The sequence below is a fragment of the Rhinatrema bivittatum genome, chromosome 5 (genome assembly GCF_901001135.1).
Source record: "Rhinatrema bivittatum chromosome 5, aRhiBiv1.1, whole genome shotgun sequence".
NCBI classification, from domain to species: domain Eukaryota; kingdom Metazoa; phylum Chordata; class Amphibia; order Gymnophiona; family Rhinatrematidae; genus Rhinatrema; species Rhinatrema bivittatum.
Genome location: NC_042619.1, coordinates 211,589,042 through 211,607,607, shown reverse-complemented (window position 1 = coordinate 211,607,607; position 18,566 = coordinate 211,589,042). Strand labels below are relative to the sequence as shown.

General features: G+C 48.1%; 1 protein-coding gene across 1 annotated transcript in view; it reads left to right on the top strand.

Annotated features, from left to right (window-relative positions):
• Window positions 1-18,566, top strand: part of CFAP47 (cilia and flagella associated protein 47) — a 1,765,744-nt gene that overhangs the window by 204,128 nt on the left and 1,543,050 nt on the right. The window contains exon 14 of the mRNA XM_029603108.1: window positions 12,811-13,027. Coding sequence (XP_029458968.1) covers window positions 12,811-13,027 — 217 coding nt within the window. The remainder of the gene's footprint in view (window positions 1-12,810; window positions 13,028-18,566) is intronic.

Here is an 18,566-nt window from a genome sequence, read left to right as displayed (position 1 = left end):
ACTTCATGGAATGCCCCCTAATCCTTCTATTATTCCAAAGTGTAAATAACTGATTCACATCTACTCGGTCAAGACCTCTCATGATCTTAAAGACCTCTATCATATCCTCCCTCAGCCGTCTCTTCTCCAAGCTGAACAGCCCTAACCTCATCAGCCTTTCCTCATAGGGGCGCTGTTCCATCCCCTTTATCATTTTGGTTGCCCTTCTCTGTACCTTCTCCATCGCAACTATATCTTTTTTGAGATGCGGCGACCAGAATTGTACACAGTATTCAAGGTGCGGTCTCACCATGGAGCGATATAGAGGCATTATGACATTTTCCGTTTTATTAACCATTCCCTTCCTAATAATTCCTAACATTCTGTTTGCTTTTTTGACTGCTGCAGCACACTGAGCCGATGATTTTAAAGTATTATCCAATGTGATGCCTAGATCTTTTTCCTCGGTGGTAGCTCCTAATATGGAACCTAACATCGTGTAACTACAGCAAGGGTTATTTTTGCCTATATGCAACATCTTGCACTTGTCCACATTAAATTTCATCTGCCATTTGGATGCCCAATCTTCCAGTCTTGCAAGGTCCTCCTGAAATGTATCACAACCCGCTTGTGATTTAATTACTCTGAATAATTTTGTATCATCCGCAAATTTGATAACCTCACTCGTTGTATTCCTTTCCAGATCATTTATATATATATATATATATATATATATTGAAAAGCACCGGTCCAAGTACAGATTCCTGAGGCACTCCACTGTTTACCCTTTTCTACTGAGAAAATTGACCATTTAATCCTACTCTCTGTTTCCTGACTTTTAACCAGTTTGTAATCCACGAAAGGACATCGCTTCCTATCCCATGACTTTTTAGTTTTCTTAGAAGCCTCTCATGAGGGACTTTGTCAAACGCCTTCTGAAAATCCAAATACACTTCATCTACCTGTTCACCTTTATCCATATGTTCATTAACCCCTTCAAAAAAATGAAGTAGATTTGTTTGGCAAGACTTCCCTTGAGTAAATCCATGTTGTCTGTGTTCCATTAAACCATGTCTTTCTGTATACTCTACGATTTTGATCTTGAGAATAGTTTCCACTATTTTTCCCAGCACTGAAGTCAGGCTTACTGGTCTATAGTTACCAGGATCGCCTCTGGAGCCTTTTTTAAATATTGGGGTTACATTGGCCACCCTCCAGTCTTCAGGTACAATGGATGATTTTAATGATTGATTACAAATTTTAAGTAATAGATCAGAAATTTCATTTTTTGTTCCTTCAGTACCCTAGGATGGATACTATCTGGTCCAGGTGATTTGCTACTCTTTAGTTTGTCAATCTGGCCTACTACATCTTCCAGGTTCACAGTGATTTCATTCAGTTCGTCTGACTCATCACCCCTGAAAACCATCTCCGGAACTGGTATCTCCCCAACATCCTCATTAGTAAACACGGAAGCAAAGAATTAATTTAGTCTTTCTGCAATGGCCTTATCTTACCTAAGAGCCCCTTTAACCCCTCGGTCATCTAATGGTCCAACCGAACCCCTCACAGGTTTCTTGCTTCGGATATATTTTAAAAAGTTTTTATTATGAGTTTTTGCATCTATGGCCAGCTTCATTTCAAATTCTCTCTTCGCCTGTCTTATCAATGTTTTACACTTAACTTGACAATGCTTATGTTTTATCCTATTTTCTTCAGATGGATCCTTCTTCCAATTTTTGAAGGTTGTTTTTTTTGGATAAAATAGCCTCTTTCATCTCACCTTTTAACCATGATGGTAATCGTTTTGCCTTCCTTCCACCTTTCTTAATGTGTGGAATACATATGGACTGAGCCTCTAGGATTGTATTTTTAAACAATGTCCATGCCTATTGAACACTTTTAACCTTTGCAGCTGCACCTTTCAGTTTTTTTCTAACTATTTCCCTCATTTTATCAAAGTTTCCCTTTTGAAAGTTTAGTGTTAGAGCTGCAGATTTACTTATTGTCCCCCTTCCAGTTATTAGTTTAAATTTGATCATGTTATGATCATTGTTGCCAAGTGGCCCCACACCATTACCTCTCTCACCAAATCCTGCGTTCCACTAAGAATTAAATCTAAAATAGCTCCCTCTCTTGTTGGTTCCTGAACCAATTTCTCCATGAAGCAGTCATTTATTACATCCAAGAACTTTATGTCTCTAGCAAGTCCTGATGTTACATTTACTCAGTCAGTATTGGGGTAATTGAAATCTCCCATTATTATTGCACTGCCAAATTGGTTTCATTCGCACAAGTGGTCTCTCAACCCCATGATAGCAGACACCATATTCCAACGCTGGGGTTACCCTCACATAGACCTCTTTGCGTCTGTCCACAACCGCAAAGTAGAAAACTTCTGCTTTCTAACTTGCAGCCACCACTCGCAACCGCGGGACGCTTTCACCCTCTCGTGGGCCAGCGGTCTCTATGTGTACCCTCCACTTCCACTCATATCGAAGACTCTCTTGAAGGTACGAAGGTACAAAGTTACGAAGGTACAGAGAAAGGCAAGTTGTAATGATTCTGATAGCCCTTCACTGGCCACGCCTGGTGTGGTTTCAGTCCTCCAGGACCTATCAGTATGCTGACACATTCCTCTAGGGAAGGATCCACTTCTGATAACTCAGAACGATGGATACCTGTGCCATCCCAACCTCCAGGCCCTATCTCTGACTGCCTGGATGTTGAACAGTTAGTACTCCAACCGCTTAACCTTTCAGAGTCGGTGTCCCGAGTCCTGGTGGCTTCAAGAAACCTTCCACGAGAAGATCTTATCGTTCCAAATGGAAGAGGATTGCAGTCTGGTGCACTTCCATGTCCATAGACCCCTTCACTTGTTCCACGGCGAAGTTTCTGGACTATCTCTGGCAACTTTCTGAGTCAGGCCTGAAAACTTCCTCTATCAGGGTGCATGTCAGCGCGGTAGCCACATTTCATAAGGGTGTGGGGGATGTCGCTGTTTCATCTCCACCCTTAGTAACACGCTTCATGTGTCAGAAAGCTCTGTTGTTAAAGCTGGTATTTAGCAATCTGTAGTTATTTAGAATAGCTGTTGGTGGATCCTTGGACCAGTGGCAGGTGACCACGCCCTTGGGGGAAATCCCGAGAGGGACCACTGGTCAGGCTTACTGTAGGAGACAGACACACACTAGTTCTTTTATTAGACAATATAGTAAACCACCAAAGGTGGCAGTAGTGAGCTGGAAGCGCCCGGCTGGGCTGTAGTCCCTCAGGAACTGGAACAGCGATCCCCAGGTGGCTGAGCTGTAGAGAAACTAAGAAAGTGAGTAGGCAGTATATGCAGAGTTCTGGAACAAATCCTTGATGGTAACACTCACACAATAGTCTCTTGAGGCAGCCCAGGCGATGGTATGCATTAGGCCTTCGAGGAGCGAGTACCTGATCCCAGGGAAAGCTCTGAGAGATAGATGGAAACTCACTGATGTTGTAAGCAGTGATGACCTCTTAGCAGAAGTGGTATCCAGGAGCGAGTCTGGGACGTGGGCCCTCGAGGAGCGAGTACCGGTTCCGAACTGCAACCTGAAAAGAAAAAGAGAGAGCGAGGCCCCCGAGGAGCGGGTACCTCTAGCGAAGTCCGAGAAGGCAGAGTAGCTAGGGTTGTGGAGAGCGAATCCCATCCGCAGTGACCAGGAGGAAGCTAGGTAAACCAATCCCTTGCTAACTCGTCTTGTTAGCAAAAACTGAGACCTTAAATATCTGGAGCTGGTGATGTCATCTCAGGGGGACGCCCCTGAGGTTCGCGCCAACACTGGTACATCAGTCGGGCCGCGGCGTGCGTGTGCCCTAGGCATCTGGTCAACATGGCAGCTTGCAGCGTCGAGCCGATCCGGGAACGCTGGAGGAGGACAGTCTGGAGACGCCGCAGCAGCTAGCCTTCCATCAACCCTGAAGGGAGTCGCCAACGAGGTAAGGTGGGCGGAGCAGAGACGTCGGACAGCGACGGACACAACAGTGCCCCCCTTCAAAGAGCAATCTCCTCTTCGGGTACCAGGTTTGAGTTTTGAAGGATGCGCGAGATGGAATCGATGAAGTATCTCTTTATCCAAGATATTGGTCTGAGGCTCCCAAGTGTTTACTTCGAGGCCAAACCCTTTCCAACTTAGAAGGTATTCAAAAAATCTTGCCTCTATTACGAACATCCAGTATCTCTTCTTTTTGATCTCTAGTCTTCTTCTGCATAGATGACAGGTGGATCTTGAATTTGAAGACAATTCGCTGAGAATGAGCGGTTTCAGATGAAACGTAGAATGCGTTATGGAATTTGACCAGGTAGTAGCTTCAGATGGTAGGTGACTTTGCCAATATGATGAAGGACTGGGAATGGACCCACGTAGTGAGGAGCAATCCGAAAGGAGAGTAGATGAATCAGAGGTGCTTGGTTGACAACCAGACCTTGTCTCCTGGCTTGAAGACTGGAGCCTGTGCAAGGAGCGCATAGTAGTACTTCTTAGCACGGTCACTTGCTTAAATGAGCATGTCCTTGATCTGAAGCCACAGTCTAAGGAAATCATCAGCAGTGGTTAAGCTGCTGGGAACATCACTGAAACTTCAGTGGAAGTGGCGAAGTTGAGAACGTCCAAAAACCATTTCAAAGATGACAGTCCAGTACATATAGCTGGATGAGAATTGATGGTGTTGCCAGCGGATACGGACTGGGTAGTTACCAAGAGGATCTTCTTCCGGTCTAATATGTGCTGTGGCTCATCAGGCACATCCTCCAAATGGAAAAGAGCTTAACAGAGATACTCTAAGGTTTAGGATCCGTGAATACGGTATTGATGTAGAGCGCCTTCGAGCCAAGGTGAACATTGAAGACATAAGAATAGCAGCAACGGAAAGGGCTGCTGGGGACATCATAGCGTTCTTCAATAGAGGTGGTGGTGTTGAGAAACGTCCAAAGCCCACTTCAAGTTGTAGTGCAATAGTGGATCTTCTGAATTGGTGAGAGGACTATTCAGATATTCCACTAGCGTTTGAGGAGTAAGGTTGCCTCCTTTCCCTGAGTCCACTAGGGCAGGAGTCTGAACCGAACCCGGTCCGCAGGTCAAAGAGACTGGGAGAGAATGCGGAGGAGAAGACGTGGTAAGGTCCAAGAACAGTCCTCCTGCAGGACTTAGGCCTGTCCGTTTCCCGGATGAATGGAGCATGTAGAGACATCATGGCCAGGTTGATTACAGTACATGCAGAGACCACGCTTCTTCCGAAATCTTCTCTCTTTAGAAGTCAAATGTCCACAACCAAGTTGCATCGGTTCATCTTTATCAGCAGCAGAAATTACTGGAACCTTTCAAGATGCAGAGCCTGATTCAACACAGATAACATCCTAGGCCGGAGTTCCTTTACCTTGTCCCGGAGCCGGTGATCAATCTGAGTAGCCAAGGCTACTAATTCGTCCAGCGAGACAGGTGTTTCACGAGCAGCCAGCTCATCTTTAAACGGGTATCCAGGCCTCTGCAAAAGAGAGTCTTGAGGCATTTGGGGTCCCAGCAAAGTTCTGCCGCAAGAGTTTTAAACTCTATGGCAAATTCAGCCAATGATCTGTTACCTTGCTTCAAATCCACCAAAGCAAAACCGGCTACAGAATTTCGAGCAGGGCATTCAAAAATGGATTTAAATAAGTCCATAAATCCTTCTATGTCCTGCAAAATAGGATCCTTGTGCTCCCACAAGGTAGATGCCCAAGACAAGGCCCTACCATCCAAGTAAGAAAGGATGTAGGTAGTCTTGGAGAGAGCAGTAGGAAATAAAGATGGTTGTAAGGTAAAGTGCATGCAGCACTGGTTTAAAAAGCCTCAAGTCTTCTGTATTTCTCCAGAGAAAAGTATCGGAGCCTTCAGTGGTACAGCAGTCTTTAAAGTTACCTCCTGTAACTGACTTTCATGGTTAGAAGCAGTACTTTGAACCTTCTGTGTGTGTAGCTGATGAAAAGCTGAAGTAAGTTTTTCCAAGGCGTCCTGTTGTTCCACAATGCACTGGGCCAGGCCCGGTATAGCCTGCAAAGCATTGAGTTGTGCTGGATCCATGTAGTTACCCGAACTCTGGAGTCAAGCCAAAACCTGTAGTCAAGCTGGATCCTTGGAGTTAACCGGAACCCTGGACACAAGCCGGATCCTGGAGTTAAGCCGGATCCATGGAGTTAGCAATCTGTCAGAAAGCTCTGTTGTTAAAGCTGGTATTTAGCAATCTGTAGTTATTTAGAATAGTTGTGGGTGGATTCTTGGACCAGTGGCAGGTGACCATACCCTCGGGGGAAATCCCGAGAGGGACCACTGGTCAGGCTTAGTGTAGGAGACAGACACACACTAGTTCTTTTATTAGACAATATAGTAAATCACCAGAGGTGGCAGTAGTGAGCTGGAAGCGCCCGGCTGGGCTGTAGTCCCTCAGGAACTGGAACAGCGATCCCCAGGTGGCTGAGCTGTAGAGAAACTAAGAAAGTGAGTAGGCAGTATATGCAGAGTTCTGGAACAAATCCTTGATGGTAACACTCACACAATAGTCTCTTGAGGCAGCCCAGGCGATGGTATGCATTAGGGACGTGAATCGTTTTTTAACGATTTAAATTATCGTCCGATAATTTTAAAATCGTCATTAATCGGTAAGGGTCTCGATACAATAGGAATTCCCTCGATTTATCGTGAAAAATCGTTAAATCGAGTACAGGAATTATTTGGGGGGAGGGCGGGAAAACCGGCACACCAAAACAACCCCTAAACCCACCTGACCCTTTAAAACCAATCCTTTACCCTCCCCCACCCTCCCGAACCCCCCCAAAATGTTAAATTACCTGGTGGTCCAGTGGGGGGGGGGGGGGGGTGTCCCGGCGCGATCTTCCGCTCTCGGGCCTTTGGCGCCATTTTGGCTACCACTGATAAAAATGGCGCCGATGGCCCAATAAAAAAAACCCCACCCCGACCCTTTACAAATTACCCCTTTGCTTCTCCCACCCTCCCGACCCCCCCAAAAACCTTTTACATGTACCTGGTGGTCTGGCGGGGGGTCCGGGAGCCATCCCTTCAATCATACCCTCGGTGCCGGTGCTGGACTGGTTTCAAAATGGCGCCGATCGCCTTTGCCCTCACTATGTCACAGGGAGCGACCGTCGCTCCCTATGACAAAGTGAGGGCAAAGGCGATCGGCGCGTCGCTCCCTGTGACAAAGTGAGGGCAAAGGCGATCGGCGCCATACTGGCAGTCGATCGCCTTTGCCCTCACTATGTCACAGGGAGCGACGGTCGCTCCCTGTGACATAGTGAGGGCAAAGGCGATCGGCGCCATTTTGAAACCAGTCCAGCACCGAGGATATGATTGAAGGGATGGCTCCCGGACCCCCCCGCTAGACCACCAGGTACATGTAAAAGGTTTTTGGGGGGGTTGGGAGGGTGGGAGAAGCAAAGGGGTAATTTGTAAAGGGTCGGGGTGGGTTTTTTTTTATTGGGCCATTGGCGCCATTTTTATCAGTGGTAGCCAAAATGGCGCTGATGGCCTGAGAGCGAGAGATCGCGCCGGGCCCCCCCCCCCCACTGGACCACCAGGTAATTTAACATTTTGGGGGGGTTCGGGAGGGTGGGAGAGCAAAGGGGTCATTTGTAAAGGGTCGGGGTGGGTTTTTTTTAATCTGCTGAGGCCTCACTAAAAAATTAACGATGTGAATTGGAATCGGAACCGATTCCAATTCACATCTCTAACGATCCGATTTTTTTCTCCCTCCATTCGAACCTGATCGTTAAAACGATCGGGCACACGATTCACATCTCTAGTATGCATTAGGCTCTCGAGGAGCAAGTACCTGATCCCAGGGAAAGCTGTGAGAGATAGATGGAAACTCACTGATGTTGTAAGCAGCAATGACTTCTTAGCAGAAGTGGTATCCAGGAGCAAGTCCGGGATGTGGGCCCTCGAGGAGTGAGTACCGGTTCCAGACTGTGACCTGAAAAGAAAAAAAGAGAGCGAGGTCCCCGAGGAGCGGGTACCTCTAGTGAAGTCCGAGGAGGCAGAGTAGCTAGGGTTGTGGAGAGCGAATCCCATCCGCAGCGACCAGGAGGAAGCTAGGTAAACAATCCCTTGCTATCTTGTCTTGTTAGCGAAAACTGAGACCTTAAATATCTGGAGCTGATGATGTCATCTCAGGGGGACGCCCCTGAGGTTCGCGCCAACACTGGTACATCAGTCGGGCCGCGTGCCCTAGGCATCTGGTCATCATGGCGGCTTGCAGCATCGAGCTGATCCAGGAACGCCGGAGGAGGGCGGCCTGGAGACGCCGCGGCAGCTAGCCTTCCATCAACCCCAAAGGGAGTCGCCAACGAGGTAAGGTGGGTGGAGCAGAGACGTCGGACAGCGACGGACACAACATCATGAGAGGCTTACTCCACTTAAAACCTCCACTGTGCCCTCCGGCCCCTGCTTGGGACCTTAACGTTGTTTTGGGACGGCTCATGAAACCTCCGTTTTAGCCTCTCCACTCTTGTGATCTCTGCTATCTCACCTGGAAGGTAGTTTTTCTTCTCGCTATCACCTCCGCTCGCAGAGTTAGTGAGTTGCAGGCTTTAGTTACCTACCCGCCTTACACTAAGATTTTGCATGACGGGGTAGAGATCTGCACTCACCCCAAGTTTTTACCAAAGGTGGTTTCGGAATTTCATATAAATCAATCCATCATCCTACCTACCTTTTTCCCCAGGCCCCATTCAAACCCAGGAGAATAGGCTCTGCATTCCTTGGATTGCAAACATGCCCTAGCCTTCTATCTAGATCGCACGTCAGCCCACAGGAAATCCACTCAATTTGTTTCTTTCAACACCATCAAATTGGGAAATCCTTTGGGAAAGCAGACCCTCTCCTCCTGATTAGTGAACTGTATTTCCTTTTGCTACCAGCAATCAGGCATTCCGCTGCAAGACCGTGTGAAAGCACACTGTATCAGGGCCATGGCGGCATCAGTTGCGCACCTCCATTCGGTGCCGCTTACTGATATTTGTAAGGCTGCTACTTGGAGTTCTCTCCATACCTTCGCAGCCCATTATTGCTTAGATAAGACTGGCAGGCAAGGTTCCATTTTTGGCCAGTCTGTTCTACACAACTTGTTTTCAGTTTAACTACCCAACATCCGTCCACCAACCCGTTCAGGGATTCAGGATGCCCTCCTAACCAAATTCTACCCCTGTTGTTGTGCCTGTTGTACGTCTTTGGGTGCATTTGGTGTATAGCTCGGGCATCCTCAGCTCAGTACTCACCCATATGTGAGGACTACCATCCTGCTTGTCCTGTGAGAAAGCAGAGTTGCTTACCTGTAACAGGTGTTCTCACAGGCCAGCAGGATGGTAGTCCTCACGAAACCCGCCCGCCACCCCGCAGAGTTGGGTTCGCTTACGTTTTCCTATTTTATTTTTCGCATGTACTTTTTACTATAAGACGAGATTGAAGGGGGACCCCTGCTGGATGCAGGGTTAGTGCCATACTGGGCACTAACCCGTGATTGGGCTCCTTCCTGTGATGTCACCCATATGTGAGGACTAACATCCTGCTGTCCTGTGAGAACACTTGTTACAGGTAAGCAACTCTGCTTTCCAGGAATGAAAATTAGCAGGTAAGAACCAATTTTCCTATATTCAACATCATCTGGCTAAGTTCCCAATAGTTGGGTTGCAAGGGAGTATACTGGAAACTCTCTCAAACTACCTTAAGGAACTGGCCACAGAGATCTAGCCAGGTCTTCCTTAAGGATCAACTCCGCAAGGGATTCTGGGCCCAGGGAGGATCCCTTTATCCTAACATAAGTTTGCAGGGCCCAGAAGGGTTAGAGAGGCCCCAGGGAGCAAGCAGAGACCTACTGCAGGCTAAAAGCTATTATATTTAAGCACTGTGTATTACCTGAGTTAAGCTGCGCTGCATTGTTTGTTTTGAATTGCCTTTTTTTCACTATAAATAAAATGAACCCAAGAAACAGCCAGAGTCTGCCTCCTTTTCCTCTGGCTGCACCCAAGTCACTATCGCTCAAGTTACCACACGAGTATATTCAGCAGCGAACCCACAACACTGAATATCTGGTGCAAATTAGCTGGATGAGTATATCCGGCTAATCTAGCTGGACACACAACCTCTGAATATTGACCCCATACAGCTCAACTTTCAGAACTGTCTGCAGTACACCATTTATGCACATATTTTGGAAACTCTGTAGCAGGAGGCAAGGCATCAGGAGGCAGCAATCCTGGAATCAGTTCTTTCTTCTGGAAAAGTGCACATATCAATTTGTAATGCAGAAAAATGCATACTTTCTTTACCCATTTTATAAAAGTGAAAGCGTACTAATTGTAACAATACATGCATAATAGCCCAGAATTAAATACAGAGGCAGGCATTTTATAAATTATGAATTCAATCACTGTAACGAGACAGGTGATTTTTTTTTATAACTTATTTAGTTGTATACGAGGGATAGTCAGTCACATGTGGAAAAAACTCTGTGGTCTCTGCCTACAGAGAAAACCACACACTTTTAATCATAGTCCCGAACTTTTTGTTGTGAATAATTCAACACCCTTATTTGCTGTGTTGTTTACAACAACAAATTTTGGATTACAATTAATTAAGGGAAGTGACTTTATTTTAGAATAAAAAAAATGTAAAAACATTTTTAGAGTGCAAATAAAAGTGTAGAGTTGTTACAATAAAAAGTTTGGGACTATGATTTTGAGTCTGTGGTTTTCTCCATAGGCAGAGTCCATGGAGTTTTTCCATGTATGACTATCCCTCATAATAAATAAGTTATAAAAAATTATCTATCCATAGGATTTACACATGTAGGTGGGGTTACACGCGCCGGGCCTATTTTACAAAGGCCCGGCAACGCGCGTAAAACCCTGGGACGCGTCTAAGTCCCAGGGCTTCGGGAAAGGGGCAGGGAGGGGTGGGATGGGGCGAGGCCAGAGGCCTCTGGCACAGCGGCCATTTGCCGCTGTGTCGGAGGATCATGTACCGGCCGGATACTGGTGTGCGCAACCTGCGCCTGCCAGGTAAAATAATTCTTTTGGGGTGGATTAGGACAGGGATAGGGGGCGGGTTGATTAGGGGAAGAGGAAGGGAGGTTAGAGTAGGGGGTTGGGAAGTTTCCTCCCAGGCCGCTCGGAAATCGGAGCGGCCTGGGAGGGAACTGGGGAAGGCCGTGGGTGTTGGTGCGCGCAGGGTGCACAATTGTGCACCCCCTTGCGTGCGCCTACCCCCGATTTTATAACATGCGTGCGCATGTTATAAAATTGGGAGTCCATGTGCGCGCGCCGGGTAGCACGCACACATGGACTCCTGCGCGCAACTTTATAAAATCTACCCCATTGTGCATACTCTGCTTCTGAAAATACTTGTTTGGAATCACGAGTTTGCAGATACTTCCACCAGTGCACCCAGACTTTCACCAGTTTACCTAGATCCTCTAACACGTCACTCTGAACCCCTAACAGTTCACCCAGACTTCCCACCCAAAAAGTGTGGAGAAAAACCAAGTGTGATTTCAATTTTATTTCTGCTTTATGAGCCAATGTGTATGTTTTTATGTTTTTAATAATTATGGATGTAGTTATATAAACCACTTAGAAATGATGATAAGTGATTTACAAATTTTTAAATAAATAAATATATAAATACATTGCGTGAATCAATTAGCAGGGGTAAAAGTGCACGGACAAGTTCGGTAATGTATGCATGTACACTGCTTTCAAAATAGCAACTTGTGTGCATGCTTCTGAATCCTCCCCTGAATCTCGCCCTTTTTTCCCCTGAACACATTTACACATTACATTGCAAGTACGCATGCACTCTCGAGATTTATAAAATAGCATAGACGTGCATACATGCTATTTATGTGTGTATAGGCTAATTGTTCACGCACAACACTTACATAGCTCTTTGAAAGTTGCCTCCATAGATTGTATTTTCAAATCTACATGTATTATTTTCCTTTCAAATTTTGCTTGCATAAAAAGCAGGCATGAAGTGCTCACAGCAGTAATCAAAGCAAAATTATGAGGTGAATTTTAAAAGCCTGGCTTGTGCCAAAATTGGGAGATATGTGCACAAGTCGGGCTCAGATGTCTACCGAATTTTAAAAGCTGCCCAGATGTGTATTTATCTCCTGCTGCACGCACATCTCAAACGTTTTCAAAAAGGGGCAGAACCAGCCATACCTGAGGGGCTTTAAGGGTCTGGGGTAACTGGGGGGAGTGAAAGCTATTCTAGCAGGGGAGCTTGGAGGACCTAGCTGTTAACTGGGTGAACTGGTAGATGAACTGGTGAAACAATGGCATGGATGTGTGCCCCTTTTAAAATTCCCCGACTTACACATTAGAAGCATGATTTATGCGTATAGGCATGCGCCCATATAAAATAGGGTGCACATGTACGTGCAGGCTGTTTTATAGCATGCACGCATATATGCTCGCAAGTTATAAAATGGCCGTATATCTGGGCACAGGCTGATGCACACGCGCCAAAGTGCACTCACACGCCAGTATGAAAGTTACCATCTACATGCGTAATTTTACTTTGATTATTGGTGCGATCCTCGTGCACCAATGTGGGCAGTTTGATTATTGCCCCCACAGTGGTTAAGCTGCAAGAAGAACAGAGGTCCTTTGAGTCCAAGCTTTTGTATATTGTAGTACCTGTGTCATAAGAATTTGTGCCACTGAAGAAGGCAAACTGAAGTAGCACAAGTTAGATTCTTCCTGTTTTTCTGAGCAACAATTTACAATGACGTTATGATGATGTGTCACAGGTCCCTCTCTGATAAAATTTGGGGAAGTCTGTTTATGCTCGATTTCTGAAAAGCAGATGCATATCGTCAATAACTTGCCTGCATATATCTGGGTTCAGCTTGAAATTGATTGTAAGGAGCTGCAGCAGACCAGCCCATTGTCTCATGTGGTGCCACCCATGTCAAAGACGCGTATACCTGTCATACTGGAGACCAACACCCTGGGAGAATTTAAGAAGTAAGACTCCAGAGCAGTTGTGATATCTTTGGTACAAGCATAGTATACTTTACTTTATTGTAACAATGTGAAAAATGTCGGCGTATCTGACTTGAAAAGATGGAAGAACTGGTGCTTTTTTGTTAAGATGTATTTCTAGATACTCATAAGGTTTTAAAATCTCATTTTAACTGTATGAATTTATTTTCTAACACCTTCCCTATGCCACTGTTCAGATTTGAATGTGGAACAAAGGCAGTGGGGAATAATACAATACTGATGGTGATTAACATTTGATTTCCTAGCGTCCAGATAGATGGTTTCAGAACCAGTGGGTTATGCACCTTTACCAGCAGATGGAGACGGAGAAAACTGACATCACAGTGACACCAGCCTGCCAGTATTCTCTGATGCAGATTGTGGATGTGCACTTCCCTAGTGGGGATTGCTTCAAATTTTAGAGGAGAAATAATAAGAGATTTAATTTGCCCCGCTCTCCTGCGGTGATACCAAATGGTCCTTCCCCCAGTTGAGAATTCCTGAGGTGATTTCCGTGGTTCCTCAGATGAGTGCCTTGATCTGGTAGCTGGTTTTCTCAGTCGGCATGGACTTAGCTCATTAAAACAACTGAAAGGTAGCGGGTCAGGAAGCTGAGCGTGGCAGTGACAGTATATACCCTCTCCCCCCCACAGCCGGAGACCATCTCTGTTCTCAGCTGATAGTGGATTGCTGGGGCCTTGCATTTCTAGACCTGCTGGCGATTTCTCACAATGTGAAGGTTCCTCAATTCTTCAGTCGCAGGAGAGAACCGAAGGCCTTCGGTATTGATGCCCTCATGCAGGACTGGCTGAAGGACAAGCTGCATATGCATTTTCCCCATGGCCCATGTTGGGCAGAATAGTTTGGAGGGTCAAGGGTCACAGAGGGATGGTGCGTTTGGTGGCACCAAATTGGTCCAGGAAATCATGGTATGCAGATCTGCGTAGGCTCCTGGCAGATTTCCCCCTCTGGTTTCTGGTTTCCAGCGCACAGGAATCTGTTGCGGCAGGGACTTGTTGTTCAGAAAAATCCAACTCGATTTTGTCTTACTGTATGGCCCTTGAGAGGGCTTACTTGCTGAAGCGTGGATACTCTCCTAGGACAAGCAGCATTGTAGTCCTCACACATGGGAGACATCATACGATGGAGCCCGGCACGGAAAACTTATGTCAAAGTTTCTAGAACTTCGACTAGGCACACTGAGCATGCCCAGCATGCCCTAATCCATGCGGTCACATGTCCCTGTTAGGATTTGTGGGTTTCGTGGGCCCTTGGCCTGAGGTGGAGGTTGATACTACCTGAGGGGTGGAGCCCTAAAGGTCCTCACTGTCAGGATGCGAGGTCAGCTGCAGCAGGGGCACGACTGTAGTTCAGTAGAGTGAGAACATCCTGCGTCACTGCCACATGATCGCAGATACCTGCACTGAGATATACAGTGAGGCACCCCGAGGAACGGGGCAAAGAGGCACAGTTCAGAGGAGTCACAGTACTCAGGTAGGACTGAAGATACAATGTACCAGAGCAGGAACCTTCAAGACAGAGGAGCGCTAGGCAGGCCCCGAGGAGTGGGGAGCGCGAAGACAGGATCTTCTGGAGGAGTAATGCAGAGACTGTCCCGAGGGATGGGACAGCATAGCAACAGAGTCTCTTGTGTGATGACATAGGGGCTGCCCCGAGGAGCGGGGAAGCACAGAATCAAGTCTCTGATGTAGTGACGTAGGCTGCCCCAAGGAGCAGGGAAGGGTAGAGTAAAGCCACTGGTGTAAGATGTTGAGACTGCCCCAAGGAGCGGGGAAGATAGAATCAAGTCTCAGATAAAGTGATGTAGGCTGCCCTGAGGAGCGGGGAAGCATAGAGTCAAAGTCTCCGGTGTGGTAAGGTAGAGACTGCCCCGAGGAGCAGAAAAGCGTAGAGATGGGATCTCTGATAGGCAGTGCTTGAGGCAACCCCAAGGAGCGGAGAAGCGAGCAGGTGGGACCTCTTGTAAGGAGCGCAGGAGCTACCCCGAGGAGCAGGAAAGCCTGAAGACCAGGTCTCCTGAAGGAAGCACAAGCAGGTCCCCGATGAGCGGGTACCCGAGCCAGAGTCCAGATCAGCAGGTGGAGATCCAAGGCAGGAACCACGGGTCTGGAGAGACAGGAACAAGCACCAGTGAAGCGAAGGAACTCATTGCCAAGTTGGTTAGCGTAGGCCAAGGGAGGTGCTTATAAATCCCAATCTTGTGATGTCATCAGTCGGGGACACCCCTGAGGTTCTCGCCATTGGGCCTTTAAAGGGAGGCCGGTGGTGCGCGTGCGCACCTAGGAAGGCTCGGAGTTACGCTGCGGTAGCAGCTAGCGACAGCCACGAGTTCACCCAGAGAGGAGAGCAAGGCAATACATGACGTGAGTTGGGTCGGTCACGGCCACCCGCGGCTGACAGTCATAGCAGTCCCTCTCCAGCCTCTTTTTTGATGCGGAGCTTTCGCATCACAGTTTGTGAGCTCGTGTTGTTTTGCTAAGAAAGTATCAGTGGAAAACTGATTCCTTGGTGTTTTTTTCGCAGTTTTCTCGATTCGAGGCCCTCTTCGGTTCCCCTCGCTTCCCAGTCAGGTTTTTCGCTGGTTCAGTAAGTTTCTTTACGCTTTGTTCCCCCATGGTGGCAGTGCCTTGGTGCCTGCCGGCATTGGTAGCCCACCACATCCATGTTGTTTTTCACCCCTCTTGGTTCTTGTCATCATGGCTTCGTTGGGTTTTCGCTGATGTCCCCAGTGCCTGAGGAATATGTCCATCACGGACCTGCACGAAGTGTGCATCCTCTGCCTGGGGGCATTGCACGAAGTTAGGGGGTGCCACATGTGCAACCAATAACCTCGAAGGGATGTCGAACTTGCCTCGATAAGATGGAGAATCTCTTCGGGGTGAGCAAGTCTGAGCCGTCGGTGGCATCGACGCTGAAGGACTGTGGAACCGCCCCGATGGACACCGAGCCCTCGACACTGGCAGGGGCCCTTTGTTCCATCGGAGCTGCCGGTGATAGGGGTGTCGGGGATCAACTGCTTTCAGTCTCCTCCAGGTAGAGGACGTCGGATTCGTTGTCATTGACCTCGGCACTGGGGAAAGACCAGGCCGAGAACCGAGGGAAGCCACGGAAGCATCGGCACTGGTCATATTCAATGCACGGTGCCAGGCTCGGGTTGGTGCCAGCACTTGCCATGATGCCCTCGAAGCGACCCCCTGGTGAGGAGTGCTGATCCTCCATCAATGCCAGGGGTCTGAGACGGTCTCCATCGGTCCAGGTGTCAGTCACCTATCCACCTCGAGGCTCTGAGCAAGATCTGGCCAAACCTCCTACCTCCCAGTCCGTTTTGGCATTGGCAATCTTCAAGGAGGAGTTAGAGTGCCAAGTCCAGCTGGCAGTCGATTGAGCACTCTGGAGTATGGAGCCAGTGGCACCAACTTTATCAGTGCTCGGGCTTCTCCTTGCTGGAACTACTGGTGGAACGATTCAGTGTGCTTATTGGTTTCTTGCCGTCCCAGCTGGAATCGGTTCCCGGGCAGCCATTGGTGCCTGGCAGGACTCCAATGCTTCTCCCAACCGATGTGATTGTCATCGCCGGTTACTTTGAAGATGAGGCCTCATTGATGCCAATGTCGCTACCGTGGCCTGCAGCCATTTGCCCAGCTTTGCCGGGGCTGGCACTGGTGTTACCGGAGCCCATGCCCCTGGACGAAGGCTGATCACCTAGGGCCCCATCCCCTGTAGATTACAGCGAGGATGACATACCTTATGATCCCTGGGCGGATGACATTGCAGAGTCCTCCTCAGAAGACTCAGAGGGTCTTCTCTTGGAATCCTCTCCTCCAGAGGATCGAAGGAGGTCTCCCCCTGAGGATCAGAGCTTCACAGGTTTTGTGCGGGCAATGATGGAGGCCATCCCATTTCAGTTAATGCTGGAGATCCTCCAGTTTGTGGAGGCTCCACAAAATCTTTAAGGAATTGCTGTTGAGGATTTGGGAGCACTTCCACGGTTCCTTCTGTTAACAGAAGGGTGGAAGGGATTTGCCTCAGGCTACGGGATTCGAGAAGATCAGCTGGCACACCAATTGGTAGTAGTCGAATCTGCTCTCAAGAAGGCTAAGCATTCTCGGACCCATGCCTCGGCGCCCCCAGGAAGGCATCACAGAGTGCTGGATGCCCTTGGGAGGAAAATTTTTCAGGGGGCTATGCTCAATGCCCGCATCACCTTCTACCAGCTTTACATGAGCCAAAACTCTCGCAACCTCTGAAAGCAGGTGCAGGAGGCGGCCAAGCGACTGCCTTAGAAGCAGTCGCTTAGCAAGACACCTTTATGTTGCTGGTGCTTCAGGGCCTGGAGTGCGAGAAACACAAGATGTGCTCCACCCTCGTTGTTTTTGAGACGGCAGTAAGGGTCTCTGCTGTAGGAATTGGTGCCCGTAGAATGGCATAGCTACAGGTCTTGGATCTCTGACTGGAGGTATAGGAACAACTCACTGAGCTGCTGTACACAGGAGAGAATATCTTTGGAGATATGGTGAAGGACATGGTGGCCCAATTGCAGGATCACCATGATATCCTCCAGCAACTCTCTGCCAGCAGTTCAGACCTGCCCACCTCAGCCAGGAGATTGGCGATACACAGGTAGAGAAAATCTTTCTACCGCCTCTGCCCTCTTGCTCCTGTTCCCTGAGGGTGAGCTCTCACGGCCGTCCCAGGCAGCAGCGAGCTCCCAAGTCCCAACTGGCACCCCAGCCAAATCACGGGACAGGGTTTTGACTGGATCGTGGGGAGCATCAGCTAGTCACCCGTACCCAAGACATTGGACTCCCTGGTCGGGGGCAGGCTATGGTTCTTTGCGAACCAGTGGCCCTGTGTAACCTCAGACCAGTGGGTTTTGTCCATCATCCACCAGGGGTACTGATTGTACCTACTGGATATCCCTCCAGATTCTCCTCCGTGCCTGTCTTGGGAGCCGATAATGCATCAGGAGGCACTGGTTTGGCAAAGAGGGCAAGGATTCTACTCCTGGTACTTCCTGAATCCAAAGAGAACATCCCATCCTAGACCTAAGGGTCTTGAACAGGTTTCTCAAAAGAAAAAAGTTCAAGATGGTTTCCCTGGGCTGTACACAGCAAAAAGCGAACTGGTTATGCTCCCTCGATTTAAAGGATGCACACACTCACACTGAGATCTTTTCAGGTCACAGGAAATATCTCTGATTTATGGTGGGAAAACAACACTTCCAGTACAGAATGTTGCCATTCAGGCTAGCATCGGTGACGTGTCTTTACGAGATGTCTGGCCTTGGTGGGGGTGCCCCTCCGCAGATTGGGAGTGCATATTTTCCCTTAACTGGATGATTGGCTGGTCAAGAACGTCTCTCGGGCAGGAGCAGATCGGTCCTGCGCTTGACCATCTGGGTGCTGGAGTCACTAGGGTTCATCATCAATTATCCGAAATCTCATCTCAGCCCGTCACCTCAATTGGACTTTATAGGAAACATGCTAGACACGGCTCAGGC